We start from the raw sequence: 15,981 nt of genomic DNA, 5'->3' as shown, positions 1-15,981 counted from the left end.
ACCACCAAGAACAATCTGGAGCTTTATTGCAGCTGGGTACTATGAATTTAATATACCGTTTTATTTCTGAACTTCAACAAAAGGGCAAGCATGGGAAACTCTGCCTAATCTTTACCAGGGTCTCTGAGGAGGATAGAAGAGGCCTCTCAGCCATGGCCTTCAGGGCTTGAGGGGTAAAGGCTTGATGCCTTCCTGATTTTTAAAAACTCAAAAGCAGCCCTCAAAGCACTGAGGGGGCTGAGGCTTCATTTCCTGGAGAGGGAGCAGGTGAAGGAGATGAGAAATCTTCTTTAGGGTCTGTTACGGAGGTTTAGGCCACAGTTCTCATTAACAGCAGAAGCTGCAGGACAGGGAAACTGGGGGTGGTGGGGACAAAGCCTTACCTGATGGAAGGCAAGACATAGCCTTGTATGAAGCTGTACATACAGCCCCCACCATGGTTCTACAACATCTGTGATATTGCCCTATTTTTCTGGTTCTATCAACAAAATCTAACGCCCAAAGTTAGCAGCTTAGGATTTCAGAGCTGAAAGATGTTGACTCAGGGCAGGCCTGGTTTGGGCCCTTCTGTGTTGCCGGGAACAAAGAAGGCTTGGCCTCACCACATCCTAAATGGAATACTTCCCATGAAGCTACAGTTGCTGAAAGAGCTCCCTCCTTTCCACTGACCTAACCCTGCCTCCCACAGTTACCCAGCCCCGACCCCACACTGCCCTCTGCAGCCGCACTGAGGGGGTGAATTCCTCCCCACAGCAGCCTCCAAGTTCAGAGGAACCATCACATGTCCACTTACCCATCCTTGTCATACCTAGCACAGCCAGGACTTGGTTTTTGATACTCAATGAAAAACTTCCTTTTCACAAGTATTATCTGGTATTATCTACCAGAGCCCAGTGAGAACAGAAAGGCATGATGTCTCCGACAGACTGGGCCACATCTGTTGCCTCAGATCAGGCTAACTTGAAAGACACAAAACATCTTTTTTCCATATCCTCTCGTACTACCTGCTTCACACAAAGCTTTTACTTTAGCATCACACCACATACAATACAGCAAACTCAAAGGACCTGTGAAATCAGTCTTTGAATAACAGTTACATTTATTCTGCATTTTTGTTTTTAGTGAGAAGTGTCAAACTTTACACATAAGCCCCTACATTTGAAATATATCAGAGGAGAATTTTGAAGAAAGAAGGGAAGGAAGGAAAGGAAGGGAAAGGGGAGAGGGGAAAATAGGGGAAAGAAGGGGGAAAGGGGAGAAGAAGAGGGGTAAGGGAGAAGGAAGACAGGAAGAAGGGGAGAAGGGGAGAAGGGGGGAAGAAAAGCATGAAATACACCCCCCGCCGCCGGCAGCACAGGACTACAGAGCACAGCCCACTAAGAGCAAGGCCCTCAACGGGCTGGGCAAGAGGACCAAAAAAGAGGAGGTGAGGGTGGCTTCTGCACGAGGACCCGTGACCCCTCACCCATTCACAGGTCGGGGGAAGGGGGAGAAAGATGTGCTGTGGGGCCGGAGGAGGGCTCAGACCCAATGGGACTCAGGAGGCAGCCAAAGCAGACGGGACAGGCTGAGAGGCGTCCCCAGACCCTGAGGAGAAACCTCACTGTGCTCTCCTTGGGCACGGGCTGGGGCACAGGGAACACATGCAGCAGCTGGTGTCTGTCTCAGCAATGACTGGACATGCAGAGTCGTCTCTACAGGGTGCTTTATGAGAGGAGATTAAACACTGGCATGTGGGAGACGCCTTCCCCCTCAATGAGAGGAGGTCTGTCAGGGGCCACTGCATGGGCTCTGGCATCTCAGCCTCAGACAAGCTGCCCCTAAGACATTGCCACCGCCTCTGTGGCCACAGCATGAGTGAAGGCAAGGCTGGGTTACCTGCAAGCTTTCAGGAGCCAAAGCTATGGCCTGGGGTCGTTTCCTCACCATGGTGGAGGGGCTGGCTCTTGGAGCTGTGAGCTGCAGGGGGCCTTAAGAACAGGCTGTCGCTCAAGAGCAAACCAAAACAAACCAAAGAAAACCAAACCCAGGACTTGCCTGGAAAGAATTCTTCCAGTTCCTACAAGCCAAGGCAGCCATGTCTCCCCCTTCCTCATCTCCCCAGCCAGGAACACGGGGTCACATGCAAGGGTGAGGGTCCACCCCATCACGAGCTTTAAAGGGATGAGCCTTTACACGGAAGAAAACGGCAACTCCGTTCTTACCATACATGCTGTGCTCCAGATGTCTGCGGGTGTACTGTAACCTGCTCCTATTAGAACCTCTATGGATCTGTACTGACGCGTCTGGATATCTTCTGTGAAGTGTTTATGCTGGAAGGGAACAGACTGCATTACCTTGGAGGGACACAGACACTAAAAAAGAAAAAAGCACCATCTAATATGTGAACATGACCAAAATGTTTTAGAAAGAAAACTCTACTTACCACCCAACAGGCATTTCCCAGGTCAGCAATTTTAACTCTAATTTTATCTGCGTTCCGTGGATCCAGGGGATTCACCAGCAAGTCGGCCGCCCGGGTTTTTGCTGGCATGAGCAAACAGGACAGTTAGTGTCAGGGGAAGAGGGGTGCACGGTGCACATGCTGTCATCAGGCTCAATCTCCTTGTCTAGAAGCGATGAGATGATCACTTAGGCCTGTAATACTGTAAACTGAACTCAACAGATTTTAAAATTGATCTTTATTCTGGAAAATATTTCACAAAAGAGAGCGAACGGCCTCCCTCCAGGTGCCGCCTTGCCCTTTCTCCCGTCACCCCTGGCGCCTTTACCTCTGGGTCAGCTCCGCTCTGCTCCTTCTGAATCCCTCCAGCTGACTCTTACTGTGTCAGAGCTCTCTGCCTAAGGGACTACATCCAGCTGTGGTGAGTTACCACGTGGAACACCGTGGCAGGGAGAGCGCTGCCTGGGCGGCCGATCCCTTCCCAAGTGACACGCGGTCCGTCCGGCACCCACACCCGACTCCTCCCTCTGCTCGGGCTGCGCAAGGAGACCCCAAGGGTTGGATGACGGGTGACTAACAAAGATTAAAAGCTGAGACTCATCAATTCTGGTTTAGCTTTGGACAAGGAACACGCCAGAACAGAGATGTCCTGGGACGGCATGAGCCACAGGGCAGACCTCAGGTCCCTCCCAAACTCATCAAAGCCTCGGGCCACTCTCAACCCAGGGTGGCACTGAGAGAATCAGCAGGAGATATAGGGCCAGGCTGCTCACAGCTCCTCGCAAGAGCTACTCAGACAAGTCCAGACAGTGCCTGTACCAAGTAGAGGTGACCGGGTACAAGTGACAGAGAAAATTACCTTGGTGAGGCCCAGACAGAAAATCCTGAAGTGAGTCAGCGTCTTCCTTAGACCTCAAACTGACCTATAAGCTTGGATTTCTGGAAAGGATGAGATATAACCATGGCTCTCTTTAATTTTAGAAGTAATTCTAAAATGGCATTTACAGACTAAACAGAAAAGCCTGCTCAATGTAGAACCCTTAAGCACCACTCTTGTTCACTCAAAGCTGGGCCCTGCAAAAAGGAACCTCCTTTTGGGTGTACTGTGCTGTGGAGCCACAGTGCTGGAGAGGGTCTGACTCCTTGGCAGCCCCACACAGGCAGCAAGGCTCACCATTCAAGGTGCTCCAACAGGCAAGGTGCCCAGGATCTAGGGCGCCCACATGGCTTCCCAGGAGGGGCCAGGATGTGAAGAGAACTATGGCCATTTTAATTCCGTTCCTTGGGCTTGTGGATCAACCCAGGCCAGCTAGGCTCCTGTGCCATCTTCCCGCTTATCTGTCCTATGCCCACTTACCTCTATAAGGATGCCGAGCCACCATGGGGACTCGGGAGGCCAGCTCTGAGCAGGGAGAAGAAACGCAGGAACTTGGAAACGAGAAGGAAAGCGGGACAGAGACCCACCGAGGAGGTGAATGCACACACTGAGTGGGCAAGGGGCCAGGAAGAGAGTTCCAGGAGGGATGGACAAATGATGACCCAATCAACAGACATGGCCAGACGCATCCCTCACGACATTTCATCAGAGTCAGCAGGCAAGAAAATAGAATTTGAGGTTTGCAGCACTGGACTCAAATCTGAGTTTTGCCACCTACAAGTTAAAAGACCCTGGCAAATGCCTTAAACTTTTTCAGGCTCAGTTCTCAGGAAAGGAGGAAGAGGCAGGGCCCATCCCCCACCTCCCCACCCAAAATAGACAAATCCAAACACAGGAGAGCCACAGCTACACTGGGGGCTCACCTGGCCTGAGACCAGACTGACTGCCCTGAGGCCAAGGCTTCCAACCAGGCAGAGAAGGGCCAGTCGCAGTCCCACGGGCCCAGCAGGCAGCAAGGGGAGATGGGTTCCCCACACCCGGCAATTTCACCAAGGGCCCACCGGGGCAAGGCTGAAGCTCCGGGCTCTAACAGCCCTGATGGCTGGCAGCCGAGGGCACTCCAGTGGAAGGCACGTGCTGCAATCGCCTCCCTCTCCCTGCTGCTCGTTTTCTTTTTTTAGACATTCACAGGAGCTGCACAATTCAATCAGCTGGAGGAAGTACACTTTAAAAGACACATCATCACATATGCACAGTATGGGTTCTCTGTGTTTCATATACCTCGCTTAAGTCACTAAACAAAGTCCCTTGGTGACATGCTGCTGTCCTCCCAGCTCAGGTCTAAATAGTGACCCAGCTTAAAATGCACTCCAATGGCACCAGGGAATTTATCTCAGAAATTGAATTGTATAAGAACACAAGGAAGGTGAAAGAGAGTCTATCTGTATTTCCGACTTTCTGGTCTCAGTGTGACGGTTGTCCATGCCAGGCCACCTGGCTGCCACACTCAAAGAGCCCGTGCCACACGGGGTGCTCACGTGTGCTGAGTTATCACACCAATTTTGCTTTGCCCAAGAATCATTATGACCTCCTTTGACTAAGTCAATATGATGGAGACCTATCACAGCTCTTCTTTGCTCTCTGTTTCTACCCAGGTAGATAGGAAAAGTGGAAGACAGAGGTGGGAAGATTTCACTTCAGGAAGGCTGGGGCCCTCGAGTCATTTCTGATAAACCAGTCTTTGGGTGACACTGTATGCATTCCGTGTGAAGCTATCCTAGAATCCAGGAAGACAGTGGCCAGCAGGGTCTCAGAATGACGCAAAACTGTCATCAAGGCTGCTACACGGCACCCTGCTAGGTCCACTCTCTAAATAAAGTTTAAAACATCCTTACGAGGAAGGCATAAATGTACTCCCCATGCGCAGAGGCTCAGCACTGGGCCCAGTTCAGATGCAGCAGCACGAGGAGATCTAATGCTCATGCCTGGCCCGCTCACCCCTCTCTGTGCCAGGTGCTGTCCTGGCACTAGAACTGAATGGACAAGACATGCCAGGTTCCCCACCACACCCCAAATTAGGGAACTGATGCACCAGCTGGAAATGTGGGTGATAAAGTAAATAAAATGAAGGATTCAGACACCAGGTCAGTTAGCTCTATAAGCATGAAGAAAAACAGCAAAGAATGGAGATGATTTAATGACAAGGGTGTTGAAGACAGGTCTTGTTCAAGGAGAGGCCTGAACAAAGGGAAGCATGGACGAGAGAAGCTCTAGGCAGAAAGGGCAAGTGTAATGTGCAGAGAGGCAGAAACAATCTTGTACTTTTGAGAAACTTTGGAAAGCAGCCAATATGGCAGGTGTAAACGAGCAAGAGAAAGAGGGCAAGGACAGGCGCACAGGGCTCATGGGCTAGGCAGCCAGGTCTCCAGGTGCTGCTCTGGTGGAGATGCACTGCAGAGTGCAGGGAGAGGGGGGCTGAGGATGCGCTATACAAAGCTCTCCGCACTGCTCCACCGAGAACAGCCTACGGGACAAGAGCCTGAGCGAGATGAGCTGCGGCCTGTGTTACACAGCTGCGCAAGGGACCCACAGAGCTAGGCCCTGCAGCCAGCAAAACTGCCCTGCTCCAGGTCTGTGTCCCCAGATGGGATGAGCCAAATAACAGCCTATGGTGCCAGCTGCTAATAATCCAGGAGGAAGCCTGCTGCCTTTCCTCAACTGTCAATAGCGATCAAATCACTCTAGGGGCAAGTTCACACCTAAGTTGTTCCTCAGTCTTCTCCTACAATTCCCTAACATATATGCTCTGCAGTAACAACAAAGATCCACACAAACTCTGGAAAAGGCTGGTTCTCTTGCTTCATGTTCATGTAGTACCAGGCAGCAATGACCACCAGCCTCTGGGCCATACCCCTTCCACACAGGAAGCCAAACACCTTTCAGGAAGTTGCCTGTGTTTATCAAATGACCAAGCTAGAAACCAGAACTGAAGACCTCCACACAAATGACTAGGTAAGGATATCCTGTCCCTCATATGTCCCTAGAATTTAAAAATATTGAAAAGGTCTACTTGGTAAGAAACTTGGATCAATGGGAAAAAAAAGCAGACCTTCTATTTCTTCCTAATACAATATTCATGTAACAGGGTACTAGGGGTAGAACGTGTGCTGGACAGAGTAAAAGTCTGAATTCAGAAGGGGGGGAGAAAGGGAAGAGGAGAAGGAATATAACCAAATACGACTGATTCGTTTGTTCATTATTCAATAAATGTTAATCACAACACCTAGTTAGATACTGAAGATACAAAAACAAAAACACACAGCACTCTCAAGGAGTTTACATCCCAACAAGGAGGAAGATAATGGAAGTGAACAGTGACCGTACAGTTAAGAGTATGAACAGTAGTAACAGGCCTGCAGGGCCCATGGGGAGGACTGTGCTCTGAGCTGCCACCTAACAAAAGGAGGAAAGCTTGCCGAAAGGATGGACAAGGGATAAACAGGAAGTAGCATCCCAAGCAGGAGGAAAAGCATAAGCAAAGGAACAGAAGTGTGAGGCAGTGTGCCATGTTCACACAGATGCTCTCCATTATGTCTTACACATAAGCTAGGAAGAGGCTAGGCTACACTTGGGATTGCTAAAGCTAAACTTTCTCATTGTTTACACCATCAGCAAAAAATATTTGAACACTCACCTCAATACATGCATATTCATAAATTTTGCATACTCCTGTTTCCACATATTATGTACATTTACAAAATGTAAAAAAAAAAATTTATAACAAAACCCAGTTGGAGACATGGGCAAATCCAGCATGGGGTGGGGAAATTACGGACCTGGTTCTAGAAAGCAAGGAAGTGCTTGAAGAATTATGGGGTTGGGTCAAAAGGGCATCAGAGCCAACTCCAGGAGGCTCCCAGACCAGATCTGGGACAGTTATGGCACCAAAAAAAAAAAGCTGTAAATGATTATAACACATAATTAAATGTGTTAATTAAAAAGAAAAAGAACCCACGAGTTCACGAGATGACAGGGTGTGTGTGACGCCATGGGGAAGATGGAGCACCAGGAGAGAGCAGCAGCTCCGGGCCCCTGTCCCGGCCCCTGCCCCGTCCCACGCCACTCTTCCATCAGCTGCTCCTTAGTGACATCCTTTCATAACTCAATAATCTATCAAGTAAACTGTCTTCCTGAGTTCTGTGCACAGCTCTAACAAGTAATGGAACCCAGGGACGTGGTCATGGGAACCTCCAATTTATAGCCAATGGGTCAGAGGCACAGGGGACAATGTGGACCTGCCACTGGCATGTGAGGTGGGGCAGTCTTGCGGTCCTGAGCCCTTAACTTATGGGATCTGGTATCTGCAGGTAGCATTGGAACTGAATTAAACTGCAAGACCTCCTGTTGGTATCAGAGACTTGTTTGGTGTGGTGGTGTGGGGAAGCCCCCCTACAAACACAGCTGGTGACAAAGGGTGTTAGAAGTGGTGTGGTAGTGATGTGGGAGTAAAGGAGACACACAGTCACTGCTGAGACACCAGCTGCTGCATGTGTTCCCTGTGTCCCAGCCCATGCCCAAGGAGACACACAGAGGTGCATTTTTCCTTAGATGAACATGCATTCCATGTGAAAGCATTGTAGAAGCACCTTCTAACAGTGTCTGGTTAAGGCAAAAGTAGAGAGGAAAGACATGTCAGCCCAAGGGAAGAAACCCACATCCTTAGGACAATCAGTTACAGTCGATGAGGAAGACAGCTCTGCAGGTTCCCCACCTGTCTGAATGAAAGGGCTATTTGCAGGGCTCACTCATCAATTGCCCAGCCATGTGTTAAAACACTCTTGTCAGTAGAGGGAGCAGAGGTTTCTGAGCTTTTCCACTAGAGGACAGAACAGAAACCAACTGTGATGCCCAGTCTGCTTACTGAGGTCCCTTAGCATGTCACAGGCAGAGATAAGAGATAGGTCATGTGGCATTCACTCTCGAAGTAAGATGACAAAAGTCATCACCACATCTAAAGCCATGCTACTTCCTTTTAAAAAATTCCAACAGTGAAGTCTGATCATCAGGAACAACTATCAATATGATACTTCTTCCTCAATATAGACAAAGAGTAGGCACGTTTTTTTCCTTGAACAGAAAATGAAACAAAACCCAAAAACTAAATATAAAACTATCAGATGGAAGTACAAATTATAAATTAAACTATGCATTCTAGAAAGCTGCAGATGTAAGCTGCTAAACTTGAAGGGTTTTTGCAAATGTATAATGTTACTAGGTAAACACAAGACAAATGAGAAAAGCTCAGAAATGCGATCTGATATGCAGACAGCCTAGTGGCACAGAATATATTTTAAATTAATTATTCATGAGTACAAAGGAGGTAAAATGAAAACAGTTAATGCACACATACACAGCTTTACCACCTCCAGCCAATTCCCTTCACAGCAATTGTCACAGGCATGACACCCGGGCCATGGAAAGCAGACCCTCGAAGGGGAGGGACACTTACTTTTTGGCAAATCCCCAGTGCTGGAGGCTGAAACTGTCCTGCTTCTGTCGTGGGATGGACTGCTTTCCTCATGCTCGGTAAGTGGGGATCCTTCGGAAAGTGCAGAGCCACAAGCCACAGGTTCTAAGGGCCCAGAGAACAACGATGTGGAAAATTCTGGAAACTGTGACTCAGGAATTTTATGTCGTCCGTTTGGCAATTCACCATTGAATTGTTCATAGGAGCTGCTGTATGTGTAATCACTCTCCGCATTTGGCTCCTCAGGGTTATAATCCTCAGGATTCGGACAATCTTCCTCCTCATCGTCTTCGTCATCCAACTGTGGTTCCAGCAGGAACGGGCCATTCTCAATGTGGCCGTTGGTTCTGGGTGATTCTACCCAAGTAGGGTCTATGTTTGCCAGCTCCTGTTCAATATCGTCTTCATCTTTCTCAATGCTTTCCTTCTCGGCATCTTCTTTCTCTTCCTGGTCCTCAGCTTCACCTTAAGAAGCCAATGGGTTAAGAATTAGAACTTGCTACTCTCCTTAACACAGTGGCACTAGGTACTCATCTCCTCCAACAGGAGACATTTCTGAATGTGCTTCATTTACATACTTCAAGGCAAACACCTCTTTGGCTCTCATGGTAAAATCTTCTGGTTTTCTAAATATTTTTTTCTCATATATTAAATAACTGGCCTACTCTTATTAGAAAAAGTTAGTTTGGAGCAGAAATGACTATTACGGATTTCCACTTCTACCTTGTCCTCTACAATCTTCAGACAAGGTGTGTTAGCACACTACTGTTAGGGAAGAGGTTAATTACAGAATAAAGGACAATCATTAGCATAATACAGACATGGTGCTTCTCAGACATTTTCCATTTTTTTAAAAACTATTTTGAAATACTAACATACTTCTGGGATACAGTTTACAACAAAGGAATAAACAGATAGTTCCCCACAGTCCCCAGTAAGGAGCTGGGGAGAATCACCCTCACATCTGAGGCAGCAGCACAAGTCAACATGCACAGTGACCTTCAGGTCCCTGCTAATGAAGCTCCTGGGACCCCACAGGCCCTGTCTCCAGACCTCACTAACCATCACCACTCGCAGGCTCCCCACCGGCTGCATCCTCCAAGCCTGCTGTTTGTAGCTCCACCTCTGGGCAGGACTCATCATCTTGCTCACTGGATGGTACAGCTGATAGGATGTTTTCTTCTATTATTTTCCTTTCAGCTTCTCGCTCCAATTCTTCTATTTCCTGTAGGCGCTTTTCCAGTAACTCAGCCTGTCTTTTCTGCTTCTTTTTCAGTTTCTTCTTTTTGTTTTTAGATATTTTTCCTATCTACAACATGTTAAAGAAATACCACAGGTCAGCTTGCTTCCTTTTAAAGCACAACACAATAGTATAAGAGCTAGTGGCATCACGAGTACCAACAAATTCTGGTTTTTTTTCAGGCTGTATTCATTAAAAACACATGCCCAGACATGAGATCCACCTCATGGTTAAGGTTACAAGAAAACCAGAAAAAAGAAACCAGTGTTGTCTAATATCCAGTAACAGAACCACCACAAGGTCCCGCCCTCAGAGGGATATAGCTTAAATCCAAGAAGTCTTTTTCATTTCTAGTTCAAGTTCACCTCAAGTTCACTCTCAGAAGAACTGAGCATGTGGAAATACTCTTGCCTTTAACAAGAAATACCTCTTTCAAGTTTTATTTGTTGTTGCCCTCACAGAAACTAACAATGTCCTCTCTCCTTGTTGTCTTAACCAACTGTCTGCCAAAAATGAAGTGTCCGCCAAAACAGGTGTATTTCATTTGTGTTTGTGTCTCACATACTGAGCTGTTTTCAACAGACAATACTACATACACTATAAGAAATGAGCACATGAAGGAAAAAAAGAAAAAGCCACTGTTTCTGACTGCCTCCATTCATGGCCATTTGACTTGGAAAGTTCTGGCAATGACAGCCTCCGTCTTTCACAAAATCAATAATCAAAACAAGCTGCTCAAGCCACAGAACTGTGGGAAATGACTCGGCTCCTCAGCAGGCCAGGTGGCACAATTATTACAGGGACTTGTACAGGGACTTCTGTTCCAAACTGAAAGCTCTTGGCAGCACTCTGAATTTCTGGACATTTCCCTTCAAATGCTTTTGGTTCATAAAACTCTTAAAACCCTTAAAAAGTGACCTATCAACTCAAGATATTTATATATTTATTCTATCTTCTACTGGAATCAAGCCAGGGTTAGGTCTGTTGGGGTAGGATTTAATTCCAAGCAGCTTATTTTATTGGACTGGACTTAGTGTTTTGACAGAACCACAAAATAAATAATACTCTTTTCATATTTAACTACCGGCTAGAAAAAAATTAAAACAACAACTTCAGAGAAACAGGTAACTTGGAGGCAAATCAGAAAGAATGTTAAATGTTTTTGGAATCATCACACTTCACATCCTCTATCACCTCACATTTCACTAGGCTCAGCCAATAGTGCTCTAGAAAGTGCACGAGAAAAATGAAGATCAAACTTGTAACAGTTCTAATTATTTCAACTCTAAAAATCACTGCACCTTAACAAAACAGTAAGTCTTGTAAGTCAAGGATACCCAGCATTTATAAACATGCCTGTCTTTTACATTAATATACATTAGAACAGAAGCAACTGCAAAACCAAAAAAAGTACATCAGATTCCCCCAAACAAACTTATTTGAAAGATTGTTGAACAATATATATAAACTAATGTTACAATTTGAAAACCTCAACGACGAACAGTGACTTATGACACAAAGGAGAACATAAGTGTGTAAGTACTTACAGGTTTTTGCTGTGGAGCGGTACTCACTAAAACAGAAGAAAATTAAACACATGTTTAGAGGAAAATAGATACATATCTGTATATAGATAATCTGAATTGCAAAATGAAATAAATACTTCCTTTTAATGGCTATCCAACTTCAAAAACTGTTAAATATCAGAGCTCTTAATCATAGAAATCTAAAGTTTATCCAACCCAAACAAATCATTGGTTCTTAAAAGGCACAGCAAAAGTTGTTCACATGAAGCCATTTCTCTTATTTATCCAAAATTAAATACCCATTCATTTCAAAAACAGTCAATGCCAAAGCACCAACTGGTAACTTAAGAAATGGAGAAGAGCTTTTAAATATTCCAGTCTAACCAAATTCAACTAAAGTAAATCAAGTACTGAAGCAAATGGTCTAGCAATCACATGACCAGACTTTGCATCAAACAGCTTGATAGACTGTGGTTCCACAGTCTCAAGAGTATCCTGATGCTGCACCAGCTTTGGAGTTGGGGCATCTCCCAAGAAGCGGGTCAGTCACAGGCCTTTAGCCCTTCCACCTGCCTGCTTGCCTGACCACAAAGGAGGGCACAAGATAACGTGGAGGGAGGGAAAAGCATAGTCAACACCTCACTGTTGCATCATACTCTGTGAAAACCAAAAATAAACCTGTTTATGCCAATAGACATATGGGAGAAGACCCCAGGTCGTTTGGTCTTCTCCCACCCTTGGGTCTTCTGTGACGGATTCTGGATGCACCAGTTAGACTCCAACTGATGGAGCTATGCTAACCAAGAAGCACTCTAACAAACCTGGAGCCAGAAAACAATTCTGCTGACTACAGCTCGGCTCTGTGAAACCTGTTACTACATCCCCTTTTGCAGGGAAATGAGCAACAGGACAATCTTCAAATGTAGATGAAGCAGCAGTTAAGAATTTAAATGACCTTTTAAAGGAGGACAAAGTTAAGTAACTCAAATATTAAAGTATAATTTAATTGGGGCATCTTCCTTCTCAAGAAAAAGGTCTAATTATTTCTAGCCACGAAGCTCTTACGAAAGTTCCCAATATATACATTTTTGACTCAAGTGCCCTCAATGTGCAACTTTGCAGGCTCTCTCAATATCCCCAAAGAGACAGAAAGAAACAAAGCTGGCTCAACTCTCTCACCTGCAGACCCTGAAGGAGGAGGAGCACCTGCTTTCTGCCACTCAGTGGCCTCGGCTGCCATTCTTCTCACATATGCATCATCCACACACATCAAGATGTTTTCTGGCTTTATGTCAGTATGAATGATCTTGCACTTACTGTGTAGATAATCTAACCCCTGAAGGACCTGGTCATAGTAAAATCAAGAGAGATGAGTTATTGATACCCTTTTTGTTCAAAATTTACTTGTAAAATATAATATAATCACAAGGTACAAAATACAAGAGACACAAAGGGTATTTAATAAAAGTCTCCTCCTGTCCTGGCCCCCATAGCAACCCAGGTCCTCCCCACAGGCAACAAAGCGTATCATTCTGGAGATAGTTTATACTCATGGAAGCAAATGAATCTAAGCATATACTTTTTTCTGTAACAACTTTATTGAGATGTAACTTACATACCATACAACTCACCCTTTTAAGTGTACAATTCATGGTTTTTAGATACACAACAATCACCACTATCTAATTTAGAACATTTTCATCATCCAAAAAGGAAACACCAAACCCAGGTGAGTTCACTCCCTGTCTCCTCCCCAAACTTCCAGCCCTAGGCAGCCACTAATCTACTTTCTCCATAGATTTGCTGGTTTGCAACATTTTATATAAATGGAAGCATACAAAGTGGTCTTTAACTGGCATGTTTCCAAGGTGCACCTGCATGCAACATGTAATTGTACTTCATTAGAACAAATAATGTTCCAATGGATATGCCACATTTTGCTTAGCCATTCACTTGGTAGACATCTGGGTTGTTTATACTTTGTGGCTATTATAAATAATACTGCTATGAACATTCATGTACATGTTTTTGTGTGGGTGTAAGTTTTCATTTTTCTTGCGGATATACCTAGGAGAGGGCAACTGTTAGATCATACAGTAAACTCTATGTTTAGCCTTTTGATGAACTGTCAAACTGTTTTGATACAAGGCTGCACAATTTTACTTTTCCACTAGCAGTGTAAAAGGGTTCCAATTTCTTCATCGCGGCCAGCACTTGTTTTCTGATGTCTTTATTTTCATCACCCTAGTGGGTGCGAGGTGTGTAATCTCACTGATCTGCATTTCCACGATGTCTAATGATGTGTATACATTTTTAATATTGCAGGAGAGGATTAAAAAGCCTTGATATTCAGGCAACAGTACAGTAATGAAGCAAAAGAAACTGAACCAAAATATTCATGTACTTGTTACATATGTTCTAAAAAAATAAACCCACAAAACTGACACAGTACAATGACCTAAAGGGAAGGCCAAAGTTTTTCTGGAATTAGTTCAACTCCTTCCATAAACAATAAATATTTTTAAAATACAGATCACACTCCCATACATTTGAAATCCTACATGTTCAACAAATACTAGCATTTAGTAAGTATCACTTAAGCATGCTTAAGTCACTTAGGGGTCCTGTCCACAACAGACAAAGAAGTGAGGAAAAGGCAAGCAGAAGATATAGAATGTCACCCAACTCTGGAAGGTTATCAGCAAAAACCCAACGCTCCTGTCTACCTTGAGTATCGGGCTAAACAACCTTAGAAGACCAGAGCATTAGGAAGTGAGGGCACAGAGGTTTCAGAAGTGAACTGAAAACAGGAAAACCTGTCTCTTAATAGGCAAAATAACCCTCTCTTAACACCTAAAAGAACCTTTCCTAGCAAGTATTTTCAAGTGCCTTCACTGGCCAAGCAACAGCCAAGCTCTTCTAACAGGCCATGCACTAACCCAGGTGTCAGATATATCAGCAAAGTATCAAGCAAATATATTATAACAAAAAAGTAAAGTTATGGGGCTTATAGTCCTTGTGTCCTCAGAGAGCTTACTGTCTCATGCCAGGAGGAGGAAAGAATTAGCCAAAAAGAAACCAAGATGGACTACAGGCACCATAAACACAATTTAACATGATGTTGATGTGTTCCTAGTAAGAACCAGTAAAACAGACAGAACTAGGGAGAGAAGTAGACTTTTGATGTTAAATCTTAGAATACTTAATTTAGACACTACTAAAGTTTAGACACTACTAAAATCTGAACATATTTAAATTATGTTTAAAATGTCAAAGGACCATAGTAAGTAAGATACTATACATTTCCACAAAGAATATGGTGATAATCACAATAGGAACACAATCCAATGGGCCTATAAGTCATTCACTGACATTCATGCATCTTCTTTGTGCAAACTGAAATATGCAGAATTTTTATATCTGAAGAACAGGGTTCTGAGAAGTCCAAGAAATCATTAATGGATGATTTCTAGGGTACAGAGGTTAAAGGATTTCAAGAAACTTTAAACAGCTTTAAATTATTCCAACTGTAATTTCATTTAAATTATCAAGTATTAACTTAGAGTAAAAATGTCAGCATCTTTCAAAAATATCTTTTTGCCACCATCTTATGACAAGTCACCCCTGTCTTTCCACCTTAGCAACTTCATGTTCTTAGGTTGTTTTACTGTGTACAAGGCTACACAGGTAGAGTTAATGTGATCCCGTACCCACATGGGTTAACAGGAGTGCCCAATGACAGTGACGTACTCAAGACAAGAAGTGTTCCTTGTCTTCATTCTCAGCAAGAATTTAAGGTCCCAGACTTTTTAAACATTGGCAATGGCACTGAACTGGGTTAACTTCCCTTAGGAAGCAGAGCTTGTAATGTCTGACAATGAACACAAGGAAAAGACTTTACCACTGGGACAAATTAAGCAAGTTAAGGTATTGCAAATCTTAAAGGAAAGTGAAGTTAAGAGAGACAGCCCAGTGCAGGGTTAAAACATAACCTTGGGACACACACTGCTCCTAAATTGCTGCTCATTTATTCATTCACTAGGCAAGATACTTAAGCTATCTGAGTTTCTATTTTCTTATCTATAAAAGGGAGAAATATGTTTATTAGAAAAAATTAGGAATAATTTATGGAAAACTCACAAAAACAAGGTCTAGTTTACAGGAAACTCAAACTAAATGGCAGAACTGAACTAAGTCAGGAGACTTGTATTGACATTGAGTAAACAGCTATAACTTTGCTAAGTCACTTATTATTAATCTTCTCTGGGTCTCATTTATCCCACCTATAATATGAATGAGCTATACTTGGTAAATTCTGCAGTCCATCCCAGCAATAAAATTCTGATTCCATAATTTCTCTTTCTGGAC

The 15,981-nt window shown here is 44.4% G+C and overlaps 1 protein-coding gene across 9 annotated transcripts in view; it reads right to left on the bottom strand.

Moving 5' to 3' along the window:
• SRPK2 (SRSF protein kinase 2) overlaps window positions 1-15,981 on the bottom strand; it is a 299,738-nt gene that overhangs the window by 20,509 nt on the left and 263,248 nt on the right. For 7 of the 9 annotated variants that reach the window (XM_057504422.1, XM_036892368.2, XM_057504420.1 and 4 more), the window contains 6 exons: window positions 12,793-12,958; window positions 11,635-11,660; window positions 9,910-10,156; window positions 8,830-9,312; window positions 2,426-2,526; window positions 2,205-2,312 (listed from right to left, as the gene is read on the bottom strand). In XM_057504422.1, the coding sequence (XP_057360405.1) occupies window positions 2,205-2,312; window positions 2,426-2,526; window positions 8,830-9,312; window positions 9,910-10,156; window positions 11,635-11,660; window positions 12,793-12,958 (1,131 nt within the window). The remainder of the gene's footprint in view (window positions 1-2,204; window positions 2,313-2,425; window positions 2,527-8,829; window positions 9,313-9,909; window positions 10,157-11,634; window positions 11,661-12,792; window positions 12,959-15,981) is intronic. The other 2 variants (XM_057504419.1, XM_057504418.1) reach the window with 2 other exon arrangements.

This window comes from Manis pentadactyla, chromosome 7 (genome assembly GCF_030020395.1).
Source record: "Manis pentadactyla isolate mManPen7 chromosome 7, mManPen7.hap1, whole genome shotgun sequence".
Classification (NCBI taxonomy): Eukaryota; Metazoa; Chordata; class Mammalia; order Pholidota; family Manidae; genus Manis; species Manis pentadactyla.
Note: the sequence above shows the minus strand (reverse complement) of the source record. Positions and strands in the feature narration are given on the sequence as shown.